This window comes from Giraffa tippelskirchi, chromosome 7 (genome assembly GCF_054371585.1).
Source record: "Giraffa tippelskirchi isolate mGirTip1 chromosome 7, T2T-mGirTip1v1.2.pri, whole genome shotgun sequence".
NCBI classification, from domain to species: Eukaryota; Metazoa; Chordata; class Mammalia; order Artiodactyla; family Giraffidae; genus Giraffa; species Giraffa tippelskirchi.
In genome coordinates, this window is record NC_137281.1 from 47375296 (window position 1) to 47397006 (window position 21711).

The following is a 21711-nucleotide window of genomic DNA, read 5'->3' on the forward strand; positions in this document are numbered from 1 at the left end:
TTTCCTCATCTCCAGTAACATTGGCAGCTCCTCTATTAAATGAGACTCTGTACACCGAGGGCTCACACCTGATAAAGGCTCAGAAAGTTTGCTTAGCTTTTGGTTGTCTGGTCTTTGCCAAGCAGCACCCTCTAAAACGACAGTGGGAAGAACAAGAGCTGAGAGGTTATTCCTGATTCCACCAAGTCACCAACTCAGACATCTTGCAAGCTAATATTTGTGCTGTGTGATCTTCCAGCTGCCAAGGCTTGTGGAAGTGTTTGGTTGGAACATGGCAGATGAAGGGCTGGCCTGTTGGGGACGGCGGGGGGAGGGGATGTTAATTTGGGGGGGGGATGTGGAAGGTCCAAATGATATGCCTTGGCTAAACCCCCCTGAGATGGGATTCTAAATTCTTTCTCTTGCACACGTCAGTTTCATCAGCAAGCATGTCTGACTCTTTCCTGCTTGCAGGCCTGGGGTGACTTGTCATCTTGCATTTCCTCTTACGACTCTGAGCACTGGTTACCTGGCTGCCCCTGCGACCCAGGTGCCTCTGGAGTCCTTCAAGGCTAAGGCCCTTTCACCCTGCAGACCGGGCTCCTTCAGGAAACCCTCATTTTGTCAATGTAACCAAGCTTTCTGCAGAGGCCGGTTTTCCCAGAGTCTATGTCGCTGCTCCTCCAAGCCATGAGCCCTTGAATGCTGCTCATTGGCAAAGCAGTTCCCCCTGCGATAGAATGAGAATTTCTGAGCCCAGGAATGAATGAGCTCAGATGCAGCCTCAGTGCTCCCCTATTCTCTGAGATCGCGCTCCCTCAGCCCTGGGATTTAGGGTCCCAGGTCCAGCCTGGATCTCGAGAGCTCGCCAAACCCCACTCTCCAGAGGCGGTTCTGACCATCTTAATATATTCCCCAAGTCCCAGGGATGAGCGGACCAAGCGGGGTCCTACCACCTCGGGCCTTGGGCGCCCTCCAGGGCGGCAGGCATTGCCTCCTCTGAGTGAGCCCCCAAGGCGCCCCAAATCCCACCATCCTCTGCTGTGGCCCCAGGTCGTCGGCCCTGCTGCACCCTCTCGCTTCCTCTCAAGCAGCGGGGATCCCCAGTGCGCGCGGGAGGTGGGCGGGGACGACCGGGGGCTAGTGAGGAGGGCAAGGAGCCCAGCGCTCCGCGCGCGCGTGCGAGCGCGACGGAGCCGGGATTCCCGGGACCACTTGGGGCCAGGATCGCCAGCCAGGCAGGTCACCTCGTGCTTCGTGTGCGCCGGGTAGGGGTGTCCGGTGCTTTTCAACGGCTGCCTGGACCAAACCCCCTGGAGCAGGCGCGTCAAGACGGCGGGCGGGCCGGGAGCGGGGCCTGGCCCGATGGGGCGGGGCCACCATCCGGCTATAAATGGCGGAGGTTTCTTGGCTAACTCAGCGACCACGCTGGGAGAGCCGGTCCTCTCCGGTGGGCGGCGCGCGCCGGGTGTCCAGACTTCCCCGGCCCTGCCCGGCCCGGCCCTGCGCGGCAGCATGGCGGGCTCAGGCCCCAAGCGGCGCGCGGCCTCGGCCACCCTCCCGGCGAACGAGGAGGAGGAACGGCAGGCGCGGGAGCGGATGCTGGCGGCGCGGCGCGCGGACGGCGCGGAGGGCGAGGTGACCCTGCAGCGCAACATCACCCTGCTGAACGGCGTGGCCATCATCGTGGGCACCATCATCGGCTCGGGCATCTTCGTGACGCCCACCGGAGTGCTCAAAGAGGCGGGATCGCCCGGGCTGGCGCTGGTGGTTTGGGCCGTGTGTGGCGTGTTCTCCATCGTGGGCGCGCTCTGCTACGCCGAGCTGGGGACCACCATCACCAAGTCGGGCGGCGACTACGCCTACATGCTGGAGGTGTACGGCTCGCTGCCCGCCTTCCTCAAGCTGTGGATTGAGCTGCTCATCATCCGGCCCTCCTCGCAGTACATCGTGGCGCTCGTCTTCGCCACCTACCTGCTCAAGCCGGTCTTCCCCACCTGCCCTGTTCCCGAGGAGGCCGCCAAGCTCGTGGCCTGCCTCTGCGTGCGTGAGTACTGAGTACCGGGCCCCGGGACACCGGCGGGCGCGGGGAGGGTTGGAGTGGGGGGGGGTGCCGAGCCGAGGTCGTCGCATCCCGGGCCCTCCCGGCACTCCTGGACCATCCCTACACCCCCGCCCCGGTCCGACCCCGCAGTTCTAGACTGAGGGCAATGGCCTCAATACATTCCACGTGGGTTTCATTCATTCGTTTCCACACTGCCTTGGGAACTCCGCAGTGAGTCACACAGCAGGGTCCTCGCCCTGAGCCTTTGACCGGTAGCGCCTTCCCACTCGGTCTATCCAGAGCCTTACTTGAGCTGACCCTTAACTTACCTCCTGAGAGGCACCCACGTAGAGTGCCTGAGAAACCTGTCTGTTCCTTGTGTCCTTTGACTTCCCCAAGCCTTACTGTTTGTGGAGAGAGATCGTAGTTTAAAAAAAAAAAAAATCAACAAACGTCATTCAGACGTGCTCGTCAGGAAGGGCTGACTCATACAAAACCAATAATAGTAAAATTGTGCCTGGGCACTGAATGAGTTGCTCTTTTAGACAATAGTGGAGTCCTCTGAAGGTTGCATCCTCTAGCCAGTCTTAAAAGAGGGGTGCTTGACTGCAGCTTAAGTGTGTGCAGGGTGGGCGCTGGCTTTGGGATCCAAGCTGTGCTGAAATACAGCCACTGGGCACAGCCCAGATGTTGGTAGAGGAGGTCCTGGTATGCTGGTGGGCTGTTTTCTGGTGGGATTTCAGGGGAAAAAAAGTTGTACTGAAAGCCACACGATTTTCGTATCTTTGTCTATGGCTGCAAACGTCTCGGGAGGCGTGCAGGGTGGAAGTGTCCTGCCACCTGATTTGAGGCTCTGCCTAAACCTTGAGGAGCACAGAGGTGTGGGGCCCGCAGGGCTGGTTTCTGTCCACACCCCGAGACTCAGAGAGCCGTGCCATTGCTTGGAGCGGCTTTTGACCAGCAGTACACGCTGGCGCTGTTGGAATTCTGGAGCCTGGGCACCAGCTCACTGTGTGTGTGTTGGGTGGGGGGCAGAGGGTCTTTCAGAGGCATACTCTGGGAAGTAGTGACCCCGGGAGACCTGAGACCCCCCGCCACAGAGCGGCCATGCCGAGAGAGGGGGACGTCTTGCCTTTGGGGGGAATATCAGCAATGAACATCTCAGCTTATAAAAACCTTTGGCCCAAATCTAGGAACAGTCACAGCGATAGTTGATCTGCCTGAGGGCGGGGGAACCTGTGGCTTCCAGTGGGCTTCTCAGACGATGCTTTGGGCATCGTCTTTTGAGTGAGGAAAAGCCCCTCTGTTGACTTTCTGTCAGTAGAATTTTCATTGTCCGATTTTCATCATTGCTAGGTCTTGTTTAATGTTTGGGCCCAGGATGTGATGACATAACACTGCCTTAAAGGACCAGCTCTGTGATCTTGGAAAATGGATCTCTCACTTTCTCAACCTTTTGGGTTTAAGCAGGTGAAGCCGCAGGATGGATTCTAGAGCAGCTGTGGCGGGTATGCCCTCACCAGGACTCCTGTGGGCAGTGAGGAGGGTCACATCAGTTCCACCCCTTCTCGTGCGAGCTAGGATGACATTCTTTACATGTCTATTGGCCGTTCTCTGCTCTTTTCCTCTGAACCCCCCTTGTGAATGTGTTGTGTGTGTGTGTTGTATTTTCTGGTGAAAAGGAGATTTTCAGTAACACAGGGATACCCCGTCTGAAGGAGGGAGCGCTAGTCTAGAGCCTGCCATGTCTAGAGGGGGACAGGGGCTTGTCCGAGGCTGGCAGAAAGGTCACAACCACCCAAGAAAGGGTCTGCTCTTGGGTGCATCTGAGATGGCAGTGAAAAGCCACAGTTTCTAATTGTTTGATTATTGCACACAGGCCGGGTTCTACAACTTCTCCTCAAGAGGAGAAAGGGCCCTCCACCACGCGCTCCCTGAGTCCCTCCTTGTGGCAGCAAGTCCATGCACCCCAGCCCAGCAGCCCACGGCCTGAACGGTGCCTGGTGAATGGCCCAGGGGCCCACCCTTTGAACAGCATGTTGTGGAGCCACAGTTTTGCTGGTTGTCTTTCCTGCCCCCGGGCACGCCCCAGGACAGCTGCTCTCTACGGGTGGTGGCTGGGTGGTGGCTCGCATTGGCTTTGGTGCTTAGAATGATCCTGCAGACAAAATAAATGGGGGAGGGTCCCTTTTCTTGTAGGTCTGACGTGGAAATGACAGCATGGGGCCCTTTCATGGTGCGACCCTGGGGTTTCTGTCTTTCTAATGAGTCATGAAGGTGAATGACACAAACTCCGTGACTCTTTGCCAACAGCCCGGGAGTCTGCTGTGCGTCTAGGTTTGCAGGAGTCATCTATCACTTACTGGTAGCACCGGAGATTCAGGTGATCCTGGGTTTTATCAGGGCGGCAGAGGTCACTCAGGTGAATGACTGAGGATCTCTCTGGGCCAGACTCAGAACCTGTCTGAGTTGTGGACACAGAAGGCAACCTCGAGTCGCCCCTCCCCTCTCCTACCATAACCCCCTAGTTATCACCCATCTGGTGGAACCTGGCAGGTCTGCTGGTGGCCGAGAGCGGGACTCTGCGTCCCTCTCCAGCTTGGTGGCCCTTGGTGGGCCTGGAGAGCACAGCCTCCCTCCTTCTCCCAGGGGTTGGATGGGGTTGCCAAGGCTCCCCTAGGGTGAGCTGGCCTGCCCACATCACCCTGACTGGGGCAACCTGCGTGGAGTGGGGGTGGGGTCCTCAGCTGTTGTCCTCGGGGACCCATGACCTCGGATATCTTCTACTTGTGTCAGGTGAAGGGCCTGCATTCTGCATGTGGACAGACTTGGGTTCTGCTTTAGGGAAATTCACACGACCTCCCAGCCTGTTTCTGCATCTGTGACTCGGGTTCCTGGTGTTTGGGGGAACTCTGCCATGACGTGCCTAATGCACGTGGCACCCCACACAGTGTGTCACACCATGGCTGTGATTGTTCTGGCCCTCGACGTCTTGAGCTGGAAACCATTCCCCGCACCCCCTTTTAGTGTGGGAAGTGGCGGCATTTCAGCCCACCCCACTGGCGGCCCCTCCCAGCACTGGGGCAGCCATCACTAGCTGGCTCCAGGGCAGAATGGTCAGTTGAGGTCATGACCCGAAGAGGGGCTGTGTGGCAGCACACCCCTCCCCCAGGATTCCCGTTGTGGTCCCCTCTTCCTGGCGACGGGAGACCCTCCTGGCGTGTCCACCACTGTGTCCCTGGGCCTCAAACCAGGCCTGTCCCAGCAAGGCCGGCACACCATCCGCGCCCACTGCAAGCTGTCTGGATGTCTGCCAGCTGCCCGGCCTAAGCCCCTCGCCTCGTGAAGCAGAGGCTTCTGGGTGTATCCAAGGAGCTAGCGACCCTGGGATTGCAGGCTGTGAGCCGAGTGCAGACGACAGCCAGGTAATTAGCCCTGAAATCCGACTTTCCCGGCCAGACATGAAAGCGCTCCGGCCCAGTCACGGGGCGCAGCGGGTGCTCGACAGAGCGTGTGACCTGAGGGAGGCGGGAGACGCCACGTGGGCATTTCTGACCCTTTTCCCCTGGATCACGGGCCCCTCTGATGATCCCACAGAGTGTGCAGACCCTGCCCAGAGATGTCCCCCCCAAGCTCTCAGTCACAGGTTTCCAGACCCCCGGGACCCCTGTCCCCATTGTGGGAGAAACGCCCAGCCTTTGAGATCTGCCATCCCCCCACTTAACAGCCAGGGAGACAGGGTGTCCTCCTCCTGAGCCACCTCTATCAGCCGGCGTGTGGGGACGCGGCCGTGTCTGTGGTGAGGGTGGAGGGTGCCGGGGGTCTGGAACAATGTCTGTCACCATGTCCAAGTGCTTGGTCATCAAGGGCAAGCACTAGTGGATCTGAGGTTTGTGTCCTGGACTCCCTGGGAAGCACTTCCCCCACATATTCCACCCCCCGCCCCGTACCTCCCCCCACTGTGGGCAGTCGGACCCCTTACAGGAAGCTGTCTAGGAAAATGCCATATTCCTCTCAAAACCTTCCCTTTGCAAATGACCTTCCAGAGCAGGGTGGCCAACAGCTGCCCTGTGGGTTCCAGCTGCCCCGTGGCCACAGGCCCTGTCCTGTGCCCACGCTGGCCTCCAGTTCCTGTCCTCTCCTTCCGTGAGAGGTGCCAGGGACCGGGCATACGTGATTTCACACCCCCAGTTGATGTGACCTTGCTGGGCCTGCTGGATCTGGATCGTTGACCCCGGGAGCTCCCAAAGCACACCTGACCCCCCACCCCCCAGTTTTGCCCCTTCCCTTCCCCACAGTGGGACCACTGCCCCATCCAGTAGTGGTTTCTTGGCTCATGGTTGGGGTCCTGTCTGCATCCTGGCAGGAGGCCCCCACCCAACTCTTTGCTTAGTCCCGGAGGAGTCCTGAATTCTTGCTTGGGAGGGTGGGCTGGGCGGGAGGCCTTGACACCCTCCTGTGCCGCAGGGAGGGGTGACCTACCCCCACCCCGGTCCATCTAGTCCAGCCTCCAGGCAGGGGCAGTTCTCTGGGCCCCACCCACCCCACCCCCGGGGGACTTGCCTGCTCAGAAACCTCCAGCACGCTGTAGGCAACCCAATCTGCTCTCTGAGTCACCTTGACCTTGGCTGCTGGCTGACAACCCAGAGGAGAGTCTCCCCAAGTATAGCCAGTACAGAACCGAGGCCTCTGCCCAAGGCCGGTATGGGATTCAGCCCTTAGCAGGGACACAGGCTACAGGGCTGGGTCTTCTTCACCTGGTCCTTGTCAAGGACACCCTGTCAGCCAAAAGGCTCATGAGGGCCCTGGCTGTGTGACCCAGGGCTGAGAGCTGGGCCTCTCTGGTCCTGGGTTTCAGAACCTGGAGCAGAGCAGCGCGGGCAGGTTGTACCTGCTGAGGTGTGTGAGTTCCTGACCCATCGCAGCAGGGGTCCAGTTTTGGAAGGACTGTCCAGGCAGGAAATGACAGAGCAGGTGTGCCTGGCAAAGGGACCGGGAGCTCTGGCCCCATTGGGTACAAGGAGGGGCTGTCCACTCAGGGGGTCTGGGCAGGGAGGGGAAGTTACCAGAGTCTTTACAATCATGCATTTGTTCCCTGGATTGTGGGGATGAGAGGGGGGGTGTCCCTTGAGGGTTGATGGCTGGCCCATCACAGGGGACCAGGGGAGTGTTCTCGGGTCGTGTCAGCAGGGGGCTGTCTGCCTGCACTTTTGTGCGGGGTCCTCGGGCTCTGAAGTCAGCCCTGTCTGGTCTACACGAGGACTCATGCTGGGTGTCGAGGCTGAGGCAGGGGAACAGGTTGGGGACTGGGGCAGCCCCACTGGGAGGCAGACAGGCATGAATGGTGGTGCTCACAGCGGGGGGCAGGCTACTTCACCGTGCTTCCGCACGTCCAGCTCAGGACCCCTGCCCCAGGGCCCCCACCAACTTGACAGCCTGCTTTAGAGTCAGGTCAGAACCAGCTCGGGCCGTGTCCCCTCCCCTCCAGGGATGTCAGTAGTGTGTGTGTGGTGGGGCCCTAAGGACTTGGCCCACCCTGACTGCACTTGGGACCACCTGGTTGGGAGGTCTGACACCCAGGCACCCCAGGCTCAGCCAGGTCTGCAGTAGCACAGTGTGGGAACCTGTCACAGGTACCAGGGCTGAAGACTCCAGGCAAAGGGCCACCACACAGGAGTGGGACTCGGGAGGCCTGGATGTCCTCACCCACCTCCCCTAACTAGCAAACTAGGTTGCTGAGCGGGGGCCGTGGAGTCCCGTCACCCTCAGGTGCAGCAGGTTTGCAGTGGGGTGGGGGTTTCCAGACCATAGAGGTGTGAGCCGGGGGTGGATACTAACTGTGGAGACACCCACACGCACAGCCTCGGCTCCTTAGTATATCTTCACTCGGCCGTGACTGCTCGGTTTAATAATTTGTAGGCGCGCTGGTCAGGGCCTGCAGCAGTATTCCAAGTTAGCTGATGAGGAAATACAGAGGCTCAGACCCGCTAAGTCACCAACCCCCAAGATCACACAGCATGTGAGAAATCAGGACCAACTTAGAAGGGTCTCCTTCCTGTGGCTCCTGGGTGTTTTTGGGGTTGGGGGGGCTTTGGGGAACCTCTATTTATTCTGCAGGGCTCTGCTTTGTAAGAACCCAATAAAATGAGATGTGGCTATTTGTGGAGTTTCCTGCTAACTTCAGGGCTTGTGTGTCAGCAGATCTCAGACTGGACTGAACCTGCCTCTTTCTGGTGTGTTTGAAATGAAGCGGTTTCAGATGCTTTCTGAGACTTCTGCCTCCGAACAAGGGTGGAGGAGCTCTGGCCGGGTGTCACCCAGCCCAGGTTAAAAATGGAAAACACGAAACACATGTTCCAGGGCTGGTCGCATTTGAAAATGTGACTCGGCTTATTAGTAATTGTTTTCATAGGAAATCAGTGATCGACAAGGGCCGTGTCCCAGCTGAACTGAGGTTTTGTGTTTGCCTGCTCCTGTGTCCACGTCCTGTCTCTGCAGAGATTGGACATGGGAATTAGATGGAGCCCTGGGTCCCATCTGAGCAGCCCCTGCCCCTGGAATTCCCTCATTTTCGTTCAGTTCTCCAGACTCTCTGGAAGCTCCGATCTTAAGTGGCCAGTGGCGGGATTGTGGGTGGTCCTGGAGCCTAGCTGTCGCCTTACGTAGGTTCTGCACTCCAGTGCCTCTGGAATTGGTGCCAGCCTCCTCGGATGTTTGGAGTACGGGTGGGTCCTGAGCACTCACTCTCTTGGAGCCAGTAAAGGGGAATTACACGTCGTGAAGTCAGCTGCTGGTTCTCGATGTGGGTCCTCTGGACAACACCCCTCAACTGTCAGAAACGTGGGTTCTTGGGCCTGCCCAGTCAGATGCTCTGGGAGGTGGTACACAGTGGGAGACCAGTCTGTTATTGGGTCGGGGGAGTTAGGGCAGGAAGGGAAGAAATGCTGGATGCGGGGTGCAGGCCACCATGGGGACTGGGCCTGGGGGTGGGGGGCTCGTCCCAAGCCCAGAGGACGTTAGGGAGTCCAGGACCAGAGCGGAGGGCCTAGTTCACCAAGCACCCTCTGAGCCCTGGGTCCCTGCATGCTGAGCGGATTTGGACAATAGGGTCAAGGCAGGACACACACCCCAGAGCAACTTGGTGCTTTTTCAGTAGTCAGCCCCACTGCCAGCCGCTCTCCCAGCCACCTGGCCCACTCAAGCCTGGGGTCACTGGCTGCAGTCCAGGAGCCTTGGCCCACCTGCAGCCGGGGCTTCGGGTCCAGATGCCCAGGGAGTGACCCTGTTTGATGGGTAGAGGCTCAGACGGGCTGGCTGCCTGGGCCCGGGGCTCGTCCGGCCGCGGTCTCAGTGGTCAGCAGCTGGTGCTCTCTGGCCCGGTACCAGCTGCTGCCCCAGGAGACCAGCTGGCCTGGCTTCCTGCAACCTGTGTGGCCTGCCACCCACTTCCTCTCCCATCTCAGGGCCCACCGAGGGCTGTCTTAGGGCACCGATGGGGGCCTGCCAGCAAAGCTCTGATAAAACAGTGCTCATCTCCCTGGCATCTCAGCCTCTCCCACCTGTGTGGGGCCGGCAGTTACTCCTGGGCCTCAGACTGTCTTTTCCTCAAGCGTTGGCCCTTTTTTACCAAGGACCCTAAAAAGAAAGCACCTCTTTCAAAGAGACTCCTGGCAGCTTCTTGATAGTGAGGTTCCAGGCTCTGGGGCTCTGGCCCATGGGCCCTTAATCCTTTCATTCGGGGCGGGGGGGCGGGGATGGTCCCTGCAGACCTGGGGACAAGGGAGGGTCCATGGCTGCAGCCCCCTCACAGACACAGGGACGGTGGCTGAATTTTCTGAAGAGTGGGGGCAGCCAGTCCCCAGATGGTGTGGTTCTGGATGGTTCTGTTGCCTGCCCATGAGGGTGAGGGACCCTGACAGCACTGAGTGATGGGGTATAGACAGTGGGTGCTCATACTTTGCCCCAGCTGTCAAGGTTGTTATTTTGTTATTGGCATGCACAGAATCCAGGGGCAGCCCTGATAAGGCTCATCAGGGTTTTACCCTTGGTCAGAGAGGGAAATGGGTTTTGATGTGTTTTGTTTTGGTGTTTTTAAGTGAAAACAGGCCCTGCTGCATTTCAAGCCCAGCATCTGCTAGGGGCTGGGAGGCTTGCCCCCAGTGGCTGTCAGCTGACAGCCTGTGTGTGAAGAGTTGTCGGAGGTGGACCCCAGGCCTGGAGAGGGAGATAACCGGTCAGGCTGGGGTGAGAGGTCAGGCTGGGCAAGGCTGGGCAGAGCCTTTGGCTGCTGCTCAGATAGATAAGTGTCCTGGTGCACGCCTCCCATCTGTATGCCCACCCCGCTCATTGCTTTCATGGGATGGGGGTGGCTTGCGGTCTGCAGACAGGACTCTGAACTCAAGCCGCCTGGTTGGCCAGGTTGCAGCTGGAGTTGGTGCTCCTGGCCAGGCTCTACACGTGACCAGTGGTCCAGGGGGCCATGGGTTGCGAGCAGCCCACCAGGCTGGCCAGCCGGGGGTTGTCCCTCCCTCACCGGGCAGCATGTCCTGACCTCCCAGACATGAGGATGGGTGCAAGTGAGGGAACAAGAGTACAAGTGCAAGTCTGTGAGTACGAGGCCATGAGTTCGTTATGAGGGGATGGTGACTTTGCCGGAGGTGGCTGGCCCTTTAGTGGAAACCTGAGGCCCCGACCCCCTTGCAAGGTAGAGCTGGGGCGCCCCTGCAGGGCAGCAAGGTGTCATGTCACAGCCAGACAAGGCCAGGACAGGCCCGGCCCTGAAGGCCTGTGTGACCAGCCACCAGGCCCCGCCTGCCCTGCCATCTGCCCACAGCCTATAACCGCTCCTCTCCTGAGCCCACCAGCCTCTATCTTCCAGCCCCAGCTGTTGCCTGGTGTTTATCTGGGGGGTGTCAGCACTGGGAACCCCAAGGGGGCCAGCTTCCAGCCACTGCCTGCCTGCGTGTGCCCTGGGGCAGACTGTGCCCCCTGCCCTGAAGCACAGGTGGGGGCTGCCGGTAACCATGGTGACAGCAGAGACCCTAGTTTCACGCAGATGACCCCTCCATTCTGTGGTGTGGAAGCTGAGGTGCCTTGTTGAGGTGATGGACTTAAAGCCAGGGCAGACAGAAGCTGACCCAGATTCCCAGACGGCCTCCTAGCCCTGCTGTCTAAGACTGGGATGGGGCCCCTCATGGGGCCCCTTATTCACTTTAGATTCTGTTGGAAAGGACATAGTAAAGCGTTTACTCATCGGCCAAAGTCAATGAACATTAAAGTCTCATTCTGTGTTTTTTTTTTTTTTTAATATTTATTTATTTCACTACACCAGGTCTTAGTTGCAGCATGCGGGATCTTTGATCTTCACTGTGACATGCAGGTTCTTTTTAGTTGCAGCATGTGGGATCTAGTTCCCTGATCAGGGCTTGAACCCTGGTCCCCTGCATTGGGAGTGCAGTGTCCTAGCCACTGGACCACAAGGGAAGTCCCTCATTCTATGTTTTTATTCTTCTTTCTGTAAAAGAAACGAATCTTACAGAGTCCCCTTTGTCCTGGAATCTGGCCCATTTCCCTCCTGACTAGAGCCTCCACTGTCTTGAGACAGAGCTAAGCTCAGGGTCCACAGGGCCCTAGGGGCCCTGGGGCTGGGCTTGGCCAGCCACACCCCCTCTCAGGGTCCACAGGGGCTGGGACACCTGCCCAGCAGGGCCCTGATTCCCTGAAGGAGGGGCCCTGGGGGCCCTGGGCTGGGCTTGGCCAGCCACAACCCCTTCCTGGATCCTCAGAGACCTCATCTGTGGGGTGGGGAGAGGAGCCCCCCGCTCACCTTGGGGCGGAGACCCCAAACCCGCTGAGGCGCGCAGAGGTGACAGCAGCGAGGGCTGCAGCGCGGGGCTTCATGCTTCCTGCTTCCTGCTGACTGCCTGCGCAGTCTCCCCCTCCCAGCGGCTCTGGCCACGCCTCTTCCCCCGCCCAACCCCACTTCCGGCTTGGGCAGGAGCATGAATGGAAGAGTGATGCAATCCTCCAGCCTCTTGCTGCATGCGGAAACCAAGGCCTCAGGGTTGTCACTTTCCACCTAAGGAAATGTAGGACTGCCTGGAAAACCCCCTCCTCTCCCCACCCTCCCACCCTTCCCTGCCCTCTGCTGTGCCCAGGCTCCTCGGGCCACTGGTGGGAGGACACCTGGGCTTGCCCTCCCAGGGCCCCTCACCCTGGATCCCAGCCACAAGGTGGGTTGCACCATCCTGGATGCTCAGGAGAAGGAATTCCCTGCTGCTCAACCTCTCCCTACCCACAGTGGGGGGTGTGTGTATCAGAGTGGCCCCAGAGTCCCGGGTCTGCCCCTGTCACCGAGGACAGGGGTCCTCTCTGAGCCTCCGGCTCCTCTTCTGTGCTGGGAGTGGCAGTGCTGATGTGCATAACACAGGACAGCTGCCTTGGGGCTGATCTGGAGGGCCTGGACTGAGTGTGTGTCCACCCTCGAGCCACACACTGAGGGTCACTGGTGCTGTTTGCCCCTTGCACATGTTGGCCCCTTCATCTGAGCCTCTCCCATCCAGGGCTCAGCTCTTGCCGCTGGAGACGGCTTTGGTGCCCTGACAGGGACTCTGCCCCGCCCCGCCCCCCCCCCCCCGCATGGCCCCCACCGCCCTGAGGCGGCTGTCCACCACCAGCCTCTGACAAGTGCAGGACTACCACCTGGGGGCCCAGGGGGCCCGGCCAGGGTCCCCATGAGTGAGGGCCACTCCGGGTCCATTTGTCACAGCCCTCCACTGTCGCACCTGGCGTGGGGAACATCTGAGGGTTTCAGTTTAGGAGCAGGGGCCAAAGGCAACTGGTTTTAAGACAGATTTTAACCTCTACTTCCTGGGGCGTGGCAAACAGTCCTGGTCAGCCATTGCATCAGCCAGGCTTAGAGCAGCAAAGAGAAAAGGACAGGGAGGGTGGTAATCCGGTATCAGTTAATTTCCAAGAGATAAGTTGTGGGTCAGGGCTGGTCCTAACCAGAGCTCATGGGGCCATTTCCTGTTTTTCGCCCACCTGGACTGTCGTTTCTCATTTAGTTAATTAGAGTGGATTTATTTCTTTGGGGGCCTTTCCCTCACGTTGTAAAAGTACATGTAATTAATTTAGCTGGGGAGGGAGCCACGTGGCACCTGCCAGCCCGGGTTAGTTCTGTCTGGAGAAGCGCTGTGTGCAGGGCATGGTGGACAGATGTCCTTCCCGTGGGTCTAGGCCGTCCGGTTAATGTTTGACTGCCAGCCTGCCCAGCATAAAAGGCCCCACGTGTGCCCTGGCCATCCCCCTGGGCAGCTGGTGTCAGCAGTGGCATGAGGAGAGCCACCCCGAGAGCCGTCCTCACGCTGGACGTTTCCACAGGGGACACGGTGGAGGAAGGCATGGGTGTTGGGGGCTGGGTCATTCCTTTGTTTTCATCTCATCCACAAGGGATGCGGTGGAGGAGGGCATGGGTGGGGGGCTGGTTTCTTCCTTCCTTTTCATCTCGTTCTGTTTGCTTGTGAGTTTACAGAGTTGGCTGCCTTTGTGCCAGCTCGCCAGGACCCTGAGCACTCAGCCCCCACCCCCACTTAGGTCTCAGGGTCTCCCCGGGTCCCAGGTGTGCCTGTGTCGTTGAGTTTGTGGAGCCTGGCTTGGCTGCCCCGTGTCCCCACCCCGCCACGGGGACTGCCTTGGGGTGGGGTCTTCAGTACCTGCTGGGACACCAGCAGCAGAGTTGGCGCTGGTTCTCTGGTCTAACCACTGGGACCTTCGGCTGTGCGTCTCCTTCAGCGCCCCCTGCACCCACCCCCCGGCTTGTCAGGCTTAGGCCTCATCCACTGTGTCCCCAGGAGATCCTACGAGGACTCTCTGAAGAGAGCTTTCCCACCTTGAGAGGTTAGGGTGCCTGATAAATTGTGCCAAAGTGTCAGGTGGGAGCAGAAAGGCGACTGCTTGCACACACACACCCCACCCCAGTGTGGGGCTTGTGCTCCTCAAGGGTGCCCCCTGGAGGGACTCAGGTGTGGGTGGAGGTGTTTTGATTCCCCGTGGGAGGTTGAAATCTGTCCCTTATGGCAGCCTGGGGGCACCTGGGCTCCCAGCTCTCAGCCTGTGGCCTTGGGTCCCCTCCCTTCCAGAGTCCAGACAGTCAGACCCAGGGAAGTGCCTGGGGAGCGCCTGCGTTTCCACGGCACTCACTCGTTGCCCTGTCTCCACAGTGCTACTCACGGCCGTGAACTGTTACAGCGTGAAGGCCGCCACCCGTGTCCAGGACGCCTTTGCTGCCGCCAAGCTGCTGGCGCTGGCCTTGATCATCCTGCTCGGCTTCATCCAGATCGGGAAGGGTGAGTGCGCCTAGGGTGGGGGAGCCGTCTCTGGACACCCGGCTCCAGATCCACCGCCTTGGCTAAGGGGATTCACTGGAGTCAGTGGGTCGGATGGTCCCAGGGGAAGCGCTGATGCTGAGGTAGGCCGAGTGAATGTGGTCACTGGCAAGTTGTCAGTCCCGGAGCAGTGGGAGAAATGGGTCCACCACACAGACCATGGTCCCCTGTCCACACAGGGCGGGCATGGTGGTGACAGGGGGTCAAGGGGAGAGCTTGGCGATGCACCTGCCGTGTCAGGAATGTGGCTGAGGTGCTGTTTCAGTGCTGGTGGATCTTCCACTCAGGAACGTGCCCCTAGCCCTCAGCAGGGCCCTGGTGCCATGTGGATGCCCGCCCACCATGCCCACCCCTCCCACGATGGCCACCCACGTGGCATAATGGGTGGCCCACAGAGTTTATCTGGTGGGGCAGGGGCAGGTGGAGTCGACCCCGTTTCCAAAGGGGGGGGTGTGTGTCTCAGTGAACAGAGGGATGGCTGGACGGCAGGCCAGGGTGACCATCTGCTCAGCTGCCGCAGGTCAGTGGTCCCACGGGGCTGAGGTCCCCATCCCAGCCCCGTGTGTAAGAAGGGACTCTGGGGCCTCACTCTGCATGTGAGTGCTGATAAGAGTCGGGGGCAGGAGGTGGGAGACCAGCCTGTATCCCCTGGCTTCCTGGGATCTCAGGCCCCAGCATTTTCCTGAAGATAAGACTGTGTCTAGAGCACGCTGGCCAGGCCAGGCTCCAGGTGTCAAGGGGGTGACAGCTCTGAGGGAGGTGGTCAGGATGGAGGGGGACTCCCTGCCATCTGGAGCTTACGGTGGGAACCGACAGGTGGGGGAAGAAACCCCTCCTGGGCCACCAGCCTGTCCCGCTGGGCACTGTGTCGTGTCTCCCGAGGAGGAGGACTTGCTGAGTGAGGTTCGCATGGCTGGTGTGATAAGATGCAGACTGACAAGGAATGCAGGGGGACTGGACTTCTGTGAAAACAGATTTCAGCAGGGATAGCAAAGAGCTTTTGTTCAGTTTGAATACATAACGTGTTTATAATTCTGTTGCCGTGGAAAACATCCTCCCCCTGAAGCCATTCCTTTCTAAACCTGGGAGGCAGTGCAGCGTCTGCAGAATTCCTGTCTCAGGTTTTCCTCCAGATAGTCCCCTCCCTTCTAGAGGACTTTGTGGAAACCGCCCTTTCCCTATGACCGCTGCCTGATCTCCGGTGGCTGCCCCAGGGTCCCGTGTTGAACGTCGGCAGGAGGGCCAGGACCCTTCAGGCGGGGCTCAGCACCACGGTGCCCAGATGGCTGCGGGCCGCACTGCATCTGGAGGGCATGACCTATGTCTCACAGACTGGCCCATGCATTGTCTCTGCTGTCCTTCACCCAGTGCCCGGCCCCACCGGCCTGCCTGGAGCCCAGGGGTCCCGGGGCTGCAGAAGGGGCTGGGGCGTGGGGCCCACAGGTCTGGTTCCAGGCCTCTGTGGCCTTGTCCTCGATGCCGTGAGACTCACAGGTAGTGCTGCCCTCCTTCCCGTTCTCCTTCTCCAGGACCAGACCCATGAATAGGAAACTTGGATGGGGGGGGGCGGTCAGCCCCGACCAGGATGGCTTTTCTGAGGGCCGGAGTGGAGGTTGGTGTGACCAGGGACCACTCTTCAGTCCTGGACTGAGATTGCAGGTGTAGGGGGTCGCTGGGACTGGGGGTGGGCGAGTTGGGCGTGTGGGCCCTCGAGACCACTCCCAGCCTTTTCAGGAACGGGGAGACTAAGATTATCTCAGATCCCAGTGGGCACGGCTCAGCGGGGGGAGGCCACAGAGAGCAGCAGGCCCAGCGGCAGGGTCGGGAGGTGGAGCCCTGAGGACACCAGGGCTGAGCTAGAAGCTTGGGCAGCTTTTTGTGTTTTTGCTTTTGTCTGCCGTTTACCTATAGCACTTGCAAGGCCCTCGGCCCAAGGTCAGGCTGTTGCCGGATTGAAAGGTGGGAGAGGTACAGAGAAGGCGGGTCCCTGGCGCCCAGGCCCTGCCCAGAGGACACAGGATGGGACCTTGTGGATTCAGTGGCTGGGATCACCTTGCAGATAAAGGGTGCCCCCTGCTGGAGGTCATGGGAGGGGACCAGGCAGCCCCGCCCCTCCAAGGGCAGCTCCCGTGAGCTCACCTGGCACTGGGCTCAGCAGGAGTCCTGGGTGTGGAGGCCACTGTGGATGGTCACCGTGTGCGGGGACACAAGCTCCCTCAGGGGTCAGCCCACCCTGCATCCTGCCCCAGGGCGGTGTCGGCAGGTGGTGGAGAAGGCCCTGAGCAGCTCTGCCGGTGGTCGGGTGGTAGGGGGGGCGGAGGAAGCTGTGGGGCCAGGAGGAGACCCTCATCCTGGGAGGACCTGGGGCTCAGACTGGTCTCCCCAGGCAGAGCCCTGCACCTCCTAGAGCCTCACGTCCTCATCTGATAAGCGGCCGCAGTGCCCCAGGCCTGTCTTTGGGTTGTGGGCAGGTGCCTCGGGCAGCCTGTGAGCAGAGCTGCTCTCTTCAAAGCCAGGGGGAGATGTTTTGGGTGCTCCTGGACCCGGCCCCTCCAGTACAGGACTCAGGGTGCCCATGACGGAGGCCATCTTGGAGGGGTCAGGATCACACTAGGATTGCAGGACGCTGACTGGGGCCACAAGGCTGGGCTTCTGTCCTCCCCCAGTCACCTGTGCCCCAGGAGACAGGGCCTGTGCTTGGTGGACCGTCTACTCCTGGCCAGATGCCCGGAGCAGCGGGTCATGCGCAGACGGGGCGCCTCAGCCGCGGTGGGAGGACTGATGCGGGTGGCTCACCCCCTCGGGTGCTCTTTGATGGTTTTTAATTGAGACCATTCTGTCTGCCTGTGCAGCTCACATGCTTTGCTTGTGCAGCCCACCCAGAATAAATCAAAGGCCTGGCAGCTGGCTCTGTCTCCCTGCCGCCCCCACTCTGCCCCACCCTGGGGGGGTCAGCATGCGCATAGGGCTGCAGCAGGCTGGCGGCAGCAGGGCAAAGCCCTGTGCTGGGCACCATTGGTGCTCGGGGGTCTCCCAGCCTGTGCAATGGGCACAGTTGGTGCTCGCGGGTCTGCCTGCCTGTGCAGTGGGGAGAGGGTCCTTTGAATCTTCACACCAATCTTGACGTCCAGCAGCAGCTCCTCCAGAAGTTTAAAATCAGATGACACAGTAGACAGGCCGGCCATGGGAACCGTCCCGTCCTCGCCCCCAGCCCCCTTAGGCAGAGCCAAAGAACAGGCACCAGACCCCAGGTGCCCAGCCCAGGGTGGGGAAACAGGAGAGAGGACCCCCAACAAGCCCACTGTAGATGTAAACCCCGCCCTGCCCCCCACCGCCAGGGATACCTGGTCTGTGGATGGAGCAGAGGGCAGAGCTGACTCAGCAGAGCTCAGCCCTGCAGCCAAGCACCTGCTTGGCCAGTGATGGAGAGGCGGGGTCCACGCCAGGCTGTTTCACATCCCAACCATGCCCGTGCATTGCAGAGACTGGGGTGTCAGAGCCTTTGGTCTGCAGAGCATCCTGGGGTGGCTGCAGCACAGGACACGGATGGGGCTTCAGCCACTGCAGTTTCGGTCTCAGAGTCTTGGGCCAGCAGTCCACAGTCCAGGCCGAGCTCTCTCTGAAGCTCGCAGGACAAGCCTTCCTGCCTAGTGGTTCCCAGGTTCGTGGCTGCATCACATGGCCTCCATCCTCACGTGGCCCCCACGTCTCTATCTTACAAGGATGCTGGGGGAATGGGGCCCACCCTAGTCCATGGTGTCTCACCTTGCGGTCCTTGCCTTGATTACATCTGCAGAGACCCTTTATCAGAGCATGTCATGTTCTGAGGTTCCAGGGGGACATGAACTGTCGAGGGTACCCTGTTCAGCACCTGGCACCACGTACATGACCACTGTGTGGAACCCCAAGAGTTACTGAGGGGCCAAGCAAAAGATTCCAGCACAGTAGAACCCCCTGCCCTGGTTGAGGGGGTGACTTTCTCACAGTTGCCCCCCCATCCTGGGAAGGGTTCCGGGGGCTGTGGCAGGAAGGGTAGGTCCTGGTCACCCTGAGGCTCTGGGATTTTTCTGGCTTTCCGCCAGTCGCCATGTCCAGACTGGCTGCGGGTTCCCATGCCTGGGCCCAGGCCCAGCCGTGGTGAGAGTGACAGGCCAGGCCGGTCCCAGGGGGACACAGAGAACTTGGCGAGCCTTTGTCCTCTGATTCAGAGGGGCTGGCGCGTCTCAGTGTGCACACGGCCCCTCTGAGGGTGGGGTGCCTGCACCCCCGGGTTCTCTTGGCTGGTTCCCACGGCCCTGTCTGCATGACGCAGGGGTTTGGGCTGCTGTCCCTGAAATGGGCTCCCTGGGGTCTTGTGAACACTCCCCTCCCAATCCCCCTTGTTCTCAGAGGGATCCTGGCGGGCAGGCGGGCCTGCCTGGTGCCCAGAGTTGCCCAAGGGCCGGTATGCGGCTATCCGCTAGCTTTCACGTTCCTGCGGCCCTGTGAGGCCTGCAGAGAAGCCCAGAGAAGGCAGGGCCCAGGGGACCCCACTGAACTGCTGGAGTCCCCACACCCCAAGCCCCACAGGAGGCCCTGCACACTCCCCGTCTGTCCGCCCTGGTGACTTTCCTGTCTGCCTCTCGTGAGCCTGGGGGCCCTGTGAGGACAGAGCTGGAGTGGGGAGCTCCGTGGTCATGGGTGGGGGTGGGGGGTTGGCACAGTCATCCCTCTCGTGTCTGTCTGGTGCCTGGAGCTCTATGTTTAAACAAGGCTCGCACTCCAGCTTGGGGTCTGTGGGAGCCCTCACACATGGCCCAGACACCTGCCATCACTCTAGGGTGGGATCCGCCCGGCAGTGTCTGCCGGGGGAGCCTCCCTGTGCAGTGTCCAGTGGCGCCCGCCTCCACTCGCCAGATGACCCCCCCAGCCCCCTCCCCAACATGACAACCCCAGGTGTGTCCCTGGTCAGCACCATTTCCCCTGCTTGCCAGGGCCAGTGGGTGGCTGAGATCACTGTGTGGAGTCTGGGGTCTGCCCTCCCAGAAGGGCTCCCCCATGTGTCCCGTGTGTTGGCCGCTGGCACCAGGCAGCTGCCGGCACACATCACCCCATGGGGCTCTGGTGGCCTCACTCAGCTTTTTGCTGCTCTGGAGACAGGCTGGCGGCCCCCCTCAGCTCTCCAGACCTGCTGTGAGGGCTCCCTTCCCGACAGGATGCGTGGACGGCATGGGCAGGTGGAGCCACTGTCCCTTTGCAGTCACCCCTGAGCTGTGCCCATCTTGGGGGGCCCCAGCCAAGTGCCGTGGGGAGCCAGCAGAGCTGGTGCCTGCTCCGAGGCACCCGTGGAGAGGAAGGCAGAGCTCCGGACAGCACTTGGTTGGGTGCCCGGCACGGCTGCAGCCCTGATCTGGGAGACCCTCCAACAGACAGGCTGGACAGACCCAGGAGCTCTGCTGAGAGGCCCTGTGTACGTTTACTTGGGGCAGTTTGGCGGGAGGGAGATGACGGGGTGGGGGCAGTCCAGAGAGGCTTGCAGTAGTGAGTTGGAGCCCAAAGCTGCCAGATTTCCGGTGGAGCTCCCCCTAACCCCCACTCTGTGCCAGGAGTGACGTGGTGGAGTGTGGGGTCTGGGATGCAGGGATGTCCACTTTCCTCCAGGGGAGTCGGACGCTTTGTAGACAGGGAATGAGGCCCCGGACAACCGGGGAGCTCCCAGCAGGACAGCCCGGCCACACCTGTCCTCCAGAGGCCCCTGGGCAGCCCAGTGAGATTATTCAGTCTGAGTTCGGGTAGAGCCACTGTATTTTCTTGGGGTTTCAAGACTACAAGTCACCCTGTAAATCCATGATTTCTGGGGAGAGGAATTCCATCCACCTTCTCAGGGCGATGATGCTTTCATGTCAGGACACCAGGCTGGTTGGTGTCCCCAGAGCTGAGTAAACCCTTGATGAAAACAGAAGCTTCCAGACGTCAGGGCTAAAAACTGTGGTTCTTACCTGAAAACCCAGCCTGTATTTCAAGCCTCGAATTTCATTCTCAGCAAAAACAGCAGCTGTTCTGCGTAGCGGTTATCTCCAGCCCACAAGTGCACATGTGTGTATACATGAGTGCGCACCCACGTGCACACGCATGCAGGCAGTGTCACTACTTCAGGGTTGTGCTTGAGGTGGGAGCCAGTTCTAACAGATGCACCAAGGTCTGTCTCACAGCCTGTGTGCAAAGAAGCTGCCGGTGAGTCCACAGGAGACAAGGAGGTGTGTCCTGGTGGGGAAGTGGGGCAGGTTCACTGCTTGGAAAGAGCCCTTGTTGGCAGAGACTTTTGATGCCCCAGAAACAGTGACGAGAGCCTGAGCAGTAACAGCGGCAGCAAAGCATGTGGGGATGCGGGATCTGTGCAGACCTGGGGTGGTGGAGCCACTAGGGGCTCCCCTGGGCTCTCAGGAGCAGCTGCAGAATTCTGGGAGTGTCTGGCGCCTCATGGTCCCAAAGCCAGGCCGTTGGCAGGTGGCCTGAGCCGCCGTGTCCCTGACCGTGGGACAGTTGTAAAGGCTTGCACATTCCAGAACATTGCGCAGGGACTGGCCGGGCTCTGGGTGCTGTGCTGAGGTGCACTGTGCAGCTCTCTATGCCACCCCCGGCCCTGCTGACCACCCTGTGACTGGGCAGTCTCGGGACCCGGGCGTCCTACTCGGATCATGTGTGGGCGGCGGGCTGGGTGAGGTGCCAGCTGCCTTGGAGCCCGTGCTCATCACAAGACCATGGCCTCATCTGGTGGGCAGAAGCAGCCTTACGCGTCCCGCATCCATTCACAGCTTAGGCTGGAGGTAAAGAGCAGACAGAGTGCAGACATGCGGACCCAGAAACAGGCACTCAGGGTCCATCTCTCCCCTGAGGAGCGTACTAGAGGAAATGGGTCCTGGGTGGAAGGAGGGGTTCACGGGAGCCTCCCTGTCGTGCCCCAGGGGTGGCATGGCAGCTTCCGTCTCCCCATCCCCCAAGGGACCTGCAGACCCACTGGCCATGGGCCACAGGGACCCATGTGGCAGCCCCGGGGTCCCGTCTCAGCCTGGCCCCTGGGGACCTGGGCCAGCTGTTCTCAGACCCTCACCTGCGGGTTAGAGACTGTCCCTGTCCCGATTTGACACTCAGTTCCTCCAGCCCTGTGTGCCCAGCACACTGGCTCTACTCCCCTCAGCACCCTCAGCTTCTGTTGCAAGCCCCTCCCATAAAGGTGACGGTTGCTGAGGTGTGTATCAGTGCCACCGCCACCCCCAGAGCTGGGGAGCCAGGAACTAACCCCCCGTGGGGACTGGCTGACCC

At 60.2% G+C, this 21711-nt stretch overlaps 1 protein-coding gene across 1 annotated transcript in view; it reads left to right on the plus strand.

The window, feature by feature from the left end:
• Positions 1-1397: 1397 nt before the first annotated feature.
• SLC7A5 (solute carrier family 7 member 5) overlaps positions 1398-21711 on the plus strand; it is a 29249-nt gene continuing 8935 nt past the window's right edge. The window contains exons 1-2 of the mRNA XM_081513347.1: positions 1398-2026; positions 14245-14370. Of these exons, the coding sequence (XP_081369473.1) occupies positions 1495-2026; positions 14245-14370 (658 nt within the window). The 5' untranslated portion in view covers positions 1398-1494. The remainder of the gene's footprint in view (positions 2027-14244; positions 14371-21711) is intronic.